Source organism: Kryptolebias marmoratus, linkage group LG15 (assembly GCF_001649575.2).
Source record: "Kryptolebias marmoratus isolate JLee-2015 linkage group LG15, ASM164957v2, whole genome shotgun sequence".
Taxonomy (NCBI): Eukaryota; Metazoa; Chordata; class Actinopteri; order Cyprinodontiformes; family Rivulidae; genus Kryptolebias; species Kryptolebias marmoratus.
Window position 1 is genome coordinate 12,319,900 of NC_051444.1, and position 8,817 is coordinate 12,328,716.

At 37.5% G+C, this 8,817-nt stretch overlaps 1 protein-coding gene across 8 annotated transcripts in view; it reads right to left on the minus strand.

Moving 5' to 3' along the window:
* Positions 1-8,817, minus strand: part of esrrga (estrogen-related receptor gamma a) — a 120,216-nt gene that overhangs the window by 26,607 nt on the left and 84,792 nt on the right. For 6 of the 8 annotated variants that reach the window (XM_037979923.1, XM_017418784.3, XM_017418779.3 and 3 more), the window contains 2 exons: positions 5,846-5,956; positions 3,471-3,653 (listed from right to left, as the gene is read on the minus strand). In XM_037979923.1, coding sequence (XP_037835851.1) covers positions 3,471-3,653; positions 5,846-5,956 — 294 coding nt within the window. The remainder of the gene's footprint in view (positions 1-3,470; positions 3,654-5,845; positions 5,957-8,817) is intronic. The other 2 variants (XM_017418781.3, XM_017418782.3) reach the window with 1 other exon arrangement.

The window sequence follows — 8,817 nt, forward strand, 5'->3', positions numbered from 1 at the left end:
TATGCTTTTGCTCTCCATTTCCTCACTTTCCTCATTTTTTAAGGCCACACTGCAGCTAATATTGTCATGGTCAAGTTGAAAGACTGGATGGAATATGAGTGAAAAGGCAGCCAGAATCCAAAGGAAACTTTGAAATGCCTTCAGAAAGCCTGAAGAGCTGATCATCACAACCAGTTCAAAAGATGACTAAAAGTCTGGAAGTCTGGCTACTTGGAAGAAGTTACCCTCACTATAAAGAAATTAGTGAGTGGTTTAAAAAATGTGTGTTACTGTGTAGTTTATTGTGAGACAACTAGAGCTGCACACTGTTTCTGAAACCTCATTTTCTTTCATAATAATGTATCAGGTTTTTTTAATATTGCCAAATTGAATATATATATTTATAAAATATATGCAAGCATTCTGATAAAAACAATTACAGAGACATATGTATCTCTAATGTCAAAATTGTCTTAGATTCTGTGACTCTCTGTGTCAAACATGACTCACAACACACACACAGACACACAAGGACCTTAGTCTTGTTATCCGGGGGCCTGTCTTGCAGGCAGCCTCTCTAATGCTGAGTGATGTTTAAATTAGTTTACAATTTAGGCTCCTCGCTATCCGCAGACGGCTCTTAACTCAGTGTGTGTATGTGATGTGTTTTTTTTGGTGTGTATGTTTGTGCGTGTGAGAGCGTAACAAATTGTTGCCAGTACGGCAGACATCTAATGACTTCAAATTAGCTGCCTGGCGCTCGCCTTGACACGTTGTTACCACTGTTAGGAGCCTTTGTGTGCGCGTATCACAAATGTGCGTTTTGTGTGTGTGTGCAGCTCTGTGCAGCCATATCATGAAACATAAATTGACTTCACCTCCCCCGTTCTCTGCCTCTGTCTTTTTTGTCTTTGTCTCTCTCCATCAATTTGATTAAAAAAATTACTGTACCATGGCGAGCAAAGAAGTGTGTGTGCATGTGTGTGTGTGTACACTTTGAACACAGTCATCTCTTACACGCACACAACAAGATGTGAAACAAGATGGCTGCTAACAGGTTAACAGGTCTGTCCTCCTCTGTTCCGTGTGTGTGTGGGCTCGTGTGTGTGTGTATGTGTGTGTGAAACACAGATAAAGAATGTGAAGGAGGCGTATTTCTATCTGACAATCCTTTCCACTGCGAGTGAACAGTAGATCACTTTCTGTGAGAGCACGATTGTGTGTGCATGTCTAGAGTGAGTGTGAGTGTTAGATCAGTGTTCAGAGCTGTAAACAGTGAGGATTTCATAAGGTGCTCACATCACACACACACACACACACACACACACACACACACACACACACACGGAAGATGAAGAGTTCTATCTCTCTGAGCAGTGAATTGCCTTCCTCGTTCATCTAATCACACCATCTTCTCTCCTCCTCCAAGCAATTGTTGCGCTTCGCTCGCTTCTTTTTTTTTTTTTTTTACAGAAAGCTGCACGTATGCACAAAGCTCACACACACACACACCATGCTCAGCAGATAACCTGACTAACTTGGTCCACTCACTTGTCAGAACAGTAAGCAATGGAAATGACCATCATGATGCAAGCAAATCATTAAATATTCAGAACATGTAGGTGTGTATCAGGATGAGACTGATTTTTGTCTACGTAAGCAAGTTACAAACTGGGCAGCAACTGAGAGATAAGGAAGAGAGCAAAAAGAGCAGGAAACATTAGATTAGAGATAAGTATAGGAAGGATGGCACGGGGTTGAGACTTTATATTGTTTTCAAAAAGAAAAGCCCATTTTCACTGTTATTCTTAGTATGTGGATCAATATCTATGTCTGCTTATTGTCCATATAGCGGCATAAAGATCAATACACTTACTAGAGGCAATGTGTATTCCTATCTCACTCACTTCATCTCGATTTTTCCTTCTCACCGTTATTTTCACATTTATTGATATCATATACGTATCATTCATGGATCCTGTTATCCAACGCCACCAACTTTATTGTTATAGATTTACGCAGCATGACTACATGATATTTATGCCCCTGATCTGGGATCTTCTCCTGTACTACACAACCTCCATACTGCTCTGCTCCAGCAATGAAATAAACTATTCCATTCTGCTCTTTAGCCCTATTTCCGTTACCCAAGCTAATTTTTGCTATGATTGCTAATTTGATATGCTGCTGTTCCCAACCTCGTTTTCCTTTCATCCCTTGTCCATTTTTTTTCCTTTTAAATTTCTGGTTCTGTATGTTAATTTCTATGGTCTTTTATTGCAGATCCACTGCTGAGCAGATTAAGACAAAAAGGGGTTAGTTTAAGAGGATTAGAGTCAGTTCTTTTCTCTGTAGACAGGCACAGATGTGTTCTATCTATCTATCTATCTATCTATCTATCTATCTATCTATATGAAACAAATCTATTTTTTCTGCACACTATTCTCTTAATTTTACAAGAGCTAAAATAAAAATTATAAGCAAAATACTTTTTTGCTCATGGTCATGACTTTGCTATCTCATCTGGTTACTGTTCAGTTTCTAGGTACAGCTTTTAAACACACACTGAGTGAAAACACTTGCATAAACCTAACCAGGCACACATTCAAATGATTTAGGTTGAGATGTTTTGTTGTGGGGTTTTGTGGAGTTGATTTTGGCTGGCAGTATTCTACCTGCAGTAAACAGCTCTCTGAACAACATGAGTTTGAAGAAACAGAAATCAGTTTTATATGGACAGTCATGCTAATGACCACTTCCAGCCGGACAAAGGCCAAAGTGGATTTCTGCCATTTGAAACAACTTCAATTTTAAAATTATCAAGCTGTTCATGCTGAAATACTATTTTAGAAATGTTTACACCACATGACTTTTGACTGAGCAAATGTTGTTTTACTGATTTTTGTTCAGTTTACAGTAACTTACTTTACAATAAGTAGGTTACTGTAATGACTGATAATACATAATATATGTGTTTTCCAGTTTTCAAAGTAAATAACTTTGTATTATGAAACTGACAGTGGTGTAAATGTTTCTAAAATATAGCTAACATGAATAGCTGTGATTTTTGTTAGATCTGAGTTATTTAAAATAGTGGTAATCCACTTTGGTCTTGGCCCTCTTTTGACAAGCTGATAGCTCGACTGTCTACTCAGAACTAATCAATGTTTTTTTTTAAAACATGTAGTAAAAAGCTATGCGCTGCAGGTAGAATATTAACTGCAAACCCTCTCATAAGAATCCCAGTACAAAAAAAAATCCAAACTAATCCATTATGTGACGAGTAGTAGACTGTTTTAGAACAGTTTTGTGAGAGTTTCTGCAGATGTTGTGATTTCAGATGCAGCTTTGTCCCAAATCTTGTTCATTGTATTTTTGTATCTTTGCATGCAATTTGGTATTTTTGCATCTTTGCATGCTCCACATTTTGCTTTTGAAAGTGCCTCAATACAGAGGAGGGGTTCCAGTTGTGTTTTTTGTTTTTTTCCTACCTGGGATGTGTTTAGCCCAGCCTATGTTGACCACCAGCTCTCTGTCCGCCAGGTCACAAAGCGTAGTCAGGGCCTTGATGTCACTGTCTGGTACTGTTGGGTCAGGCATGGCATAAATCTTCTCTGGCTCGGCCACCAGCAGGTGAGAGACGATTTTGTTATCTGCAAGGCAGCCAAAGGCAACTGACATGACCACCAGACAAGGAGACAAACACAGAGACAGGGAGATAGTGAATTTTTGCCTTGTTAGGCTACAAGCTGTTCCACACCAATCTGGTGCAAAAATGTGAAAAGTCATATACAAAATCTGTAATAACATGTGCTGATGGTACATGTGTCTTAAAAGATCGTTTCATATAGCAAAAGAAATAAACACGGTGTAAAAAATTACAAGGCGTAAATAGTTAAACACATTTTGTATTGTAAAGGTGAATTTGATTAAAAAAACCCACAAAAACATCTCTTATTGTCTGATTAACATTTTGACCACTTTATGCTTCTTAATAAACTAAATATTTAGTTAATAAATTACAAGGCTAAACATGGAAATGTCAGTAAGAAAAACAATTATTAAAAGACTCTCAAATGGGACATGTTCCAAGGTGAGATTAATAGCGATAACCTCCAATGATCCAAGTTGTCCAGAATGTTTGATTTTGGTACAACAGCCATGGGAAGCTTCACTTCCACGTAACAGAAGGGGAAGATAATTCTCAAAGCGAAACAGCTCAGCTGGGAATAGTGACATGTGGTGATGAGACCTCTATGGCCCATTAGTAACAGACTGATATCCCACTTCCAAATTAATCCACAGACTAATCAAGCGTGTTGATGCAGAATAGAAGAGTGAGAGAAGAGTGAAGGATTGACAAAGAGAGAAGGAGAGATTAGTGCTGAAAAACGAGTGAAGACAAACAGGTAGAAATAGAGCTATGGACAGATTGCAAAAGAGTGACAGAGAGCGATAACTAGATAAACAGCAAGAGAGTAAAAGAGTTGTGAGGATGAGTTGTGTATTGATCTAACACTGTCCACTACCCCCCATTTTCTTACATTCACACATGGGGATGTGAGTGTGTGTTTGTATGTGTGTGTTTACACATAGATATGTCTGTATCCAGACACACATAGTCCAGCTCCAGGGTCATTTGAGCCACACCAATCTCACTGCAGTATCTGTGGGTAAATCTTATTTAATGTTTCCCTAATTAGAATCAATGGAAGCCCATTTCCAAACCCTGGGCTATTGTTCTGTTCTCAAACAATCAATGAGGAGGGTGAGGTTGGGGAAAGGCTGTGTGAGTGAGAGGAGATATTTAGCAGAACAAAATGTAGGATATACAGATTGATTCAAAAATATGTAGTCGTGTCCTCTATTAACAAAAGGACACAAATGCTTTCTAGCAATAACAGGATTAAACAAGTAAGTATATCTCTAATTGGTGAAGAAAAATTAACTTACAGACTAGCGCAGCAGTAAAGATGTTCAGTTTGCTGGAACACTTAAATCCATTGAGTATAGCAACACATACATAGTGTACACATATTCACATTATCCCATAATTTCTATGATTAGTAGTGCAAACGTCCCAGTAAGCTGCCGTGCAGCCATTCAACATATTGGCCTACAGCAGAATATGTTCCAGCTTTAAGCAAAATGGGCTTTGGGGACCAAGCTGCTAAACACTCCTCAGTCTGCACTACATGAGTGTGTATGCTATGTGCAAGCAGACGGTTAGCTAGAGAGCTAACTCTAGTTTGATGTGGGTGCCAGATTGGATTTAATCCGGATTAGGGTTGTGGCTGTTCTCCCTCCCTTCTTTCTCCTCTCTCTCTGGGAAATGCTCTCATTTAGGTTTAATCTCTCCTCGTCTACCTGTCTCTGTCACTCTCACTCACTCTCTCTCGTTAATTGTTCAATCATCAACCATTGGTTATGGTTTAATTCCCGTAAAAAAAAAAAATAGCTGCCAATCCAGCCGGAGCGAAATGAATACATTTATGGTGAAATATTACACACATAAAATGTTATGGTCCCAAACTGAGAGCAGAAAAAAAAAGGAAATAAACATGGCTCCATACAGATGAGTTTCTCACCTAACTGTGTCTAAATATGTTCAGTTTTGTTGTTTTTTTTTCATCCTAAGGTTTCTTTCAAATGGATACTGATTGAATTTAAACATTTCGTTTTGGATTAATGAGTGCCATTTATTGTACGGCCGCTCTTCCTGTCTTTGGACAGAATGTCAATTAACAGAATTAAGGATTAATTGAGAATTAACCCTTGAGTCATATCTAGCTCGCTTTATTTGTGCACAAGTGTGCGAGCGTGCTTGTGTGTGTGTGGGTGTGTGTGTACGTGTGTGTGTTCTCACATGGCTTCTTGGGGGGCAAAGCCAGTTGTGGGTTCAGGTACGGACTGTTGTCTGCATCTATCCGGCGTTTATATTTCTGTCTTCCACCACGAACCCTGTCAAGACGAACCCCTGGAAGAAATGACAGAGAAAGGAAAGGTGTATCATTATGGTGTGCCTGACACAAAAGCAGGAGATACTTTTGGATGACTAATAAGAAAAGAAAAGGGAGGGGGGTGTTGAGAAGGGAAAGTAGAGTAAAGTTAAGGGAAAAACAACCGAAGAGATAAGAAGGTTAAAAAAAGGAAAGTGACATTAAATTTGGTTTTGTTTCTTATAAAGCCTATTTATTCACTTTTATATTTTTGTTCTTCTTGCTGAACTAATGCAACTTTTTTACTCGACAGAAAAATCATTTATCTACAGAAAGAACATCTGAATAAAAGTCCTCCTGGTTTTCTGGCTCTGTGCTGTCTCTTGCCCAATCTCAGCCTCCCAATTGCTGTCTCCCTCTCTGTCTCGTTAATTAATTGACACAAAGGAGTCCTAATTGAATTAGGCCAATCTCTCAGGGGATTGGATGTTACCGTGGTTACCACTTAAGGGTGGATAAGAAAGACAGAGGTGTTATGTACCTTGGAGGAAGAAAGGAGAGAAGAGAAGATGGGAAGGGCAAGGAAAAGAAAGGAAAGCTTACAGAGCTCTGAAAGTTTTAACACTACTCCAAATTATGTCTCCATGTGCCATTGACAAATAAAATTATTCCTCAAGGTTAAAATAAAAGAAAAAGTTTTGCAAAGTAAAGTGAATTCATGTTAAAGTGTAATTAAGTTAAAGGTTTATTGTAAAAAAAGGATGTAATCAAACCTAGATTTTGTAAAAAAAAAAAAAAAAAACCCTCAGCAAATGTTTTTTCCAGCAGAAACAGCGTTTGATTAAAATAAATGTGACTAAACTGAACAGTAAGCAAAACCAATATTTAAAATATAAACATACATTAGAATAATTTTTAATGGCTAAACACAAAGTCTTGAAAGAAAATAAAAAACACATTTTTTGTTGTGAAACCTTTACCCACACATACAAAAAAAGTGACACTGACATGTCACTGTCAAAGTAATGTTCTAAAACAGCATCCCTGATTTGAAGGAATATCTGACACAATATGTATTTAAAACTGTGTAATGGTTTTAAATCTACATAGCTGAAAAGAAGGAGAGGACAAGAATGAGAGTGCAAAAGCAAGGAAGAGATTTGCTCGCTCACAGAGATTTAAATCCTCTGAAAAATGTGCTGACCACATTCAAGTTAACACACCTAAGAGATTTAACACAAAGACTTCCATCAGCAGTAAAGACAAACGTCTGGGAGGATGTTTGTGATTCATACTGAACCAGTATGTCAAAACAGGAAACATTTTATTTTATTTGAGCTTTGGTTATTACTTAAATTTTAAACATCTTACAGTGACATGCTGTAAATGCATTTTAAAAAAAATGAAAAACAAACTCTGTGAACCAAAAACGATGCATATTGGTGTGTGTAAGTGTGTGTGCACAAGTGCTCGAGGCAGAGATAGGGAGACAGAAGGACTGACAGTCCAGGTACAGTGGGAGGCCCAGTGTCAGCAAACGGTCAAGAGACTCTTAACACCAGGAGGTACAACCCCACTCACACACCTATTCCTCACTTTTTCTTTCAGATACTCAACAGCATCGACAGCGTATTTCTCCTACGTTCACCACATCATATGTGTGTCAAAGCTCTGACATGCAGCATGCTATTAGAGCACATGGGTCAGTTGTTTGTCAGAAAAGGGAAAAAGAGCAATAAACTGATAAATAAACTTAATACTGATAAAGAATGGGGAGAAACAGAAAAAGGTTCAGTGACTGAAACAATACATGGTTCATAATAAAATATAATTTAAGTTAAAAAATGTCAAAATATAATTTTGGAAGTGTTGGGGTGTTTATTATGTTGGTGTCTGTTTGTTACCCAGTCCAAGTGCAGATTATGTGAAGAAAAATGACATCAGTTTACAAACTGCAGTGAACCAAACAAGGCAAAGATTCATAAAACCCAGCAGTGACACCACCGATGTGCCTACAAAATTAAGAAGGCAACGTGATATTGAAACAAAATGATGTTACTGATGAGAACAGCTAAACTGAAAAAAATAACACAAAAAACAAAACTTCTCCTTTTCCTCATTTGTTTCATATAACAAATGAAAAAAGTTACATTTATAATAACTGCTGCTTTGAACACAATGATAAGGAGCTCGACTGGTAGCCCCAAAAATCAAATATATATAATGTCTTTCAAATTACTTTCTTTTTATATTATGGCTTTTATTTATTTATTTTCATTTTGTTCTCACACCCAAACTTTTCCATGGGCTCTCAGTCCTTTCTATTTCCCATAAACTAAAAGACCCTGAACTCACTCCATAAAGAGCCCTTTTCTAACTACCTCATCCATTTTCCACCAAATTAACTCTCTCTCAGCACTGATTAATGATCAAATCTAAATGAATCAAATTAAAAATTGAAAATTATATTTCCAAAGCCCACAAAAAAGAGACAGGAGGAAACTAGTGGGAGAGTGAGAGTGTGTTACCTCCTCTTAACAAATGAGCCTTCAAACCATAAAGAATGGCCATGAGGGGGGAGTGAGGAGGGAAGAAAAGAGGGGCATAGGGGAGTGAATGAGGAAACAGAAACTGCACAAAAATAACATTTTGATTAAAAAAAAAAAAAAATAATAATAATAAAAAAATTTATTCGAACATGATACAAGTATAAAAAGAAGATAGTGCACAAAAACAAGAAGTGCAAATAAAAAAAGGTAAAAATAAGAAAAGAAAGAATACAGTGTTTTTGTCTCAGTTAACATATCATAGTCGAAATGGGGTAGGAAGAAGTGAGAACTTATTAACTCCTACCCCCTAAGCACATGAAAACTTTACAGTCCTACCATCAAAGAAAAAA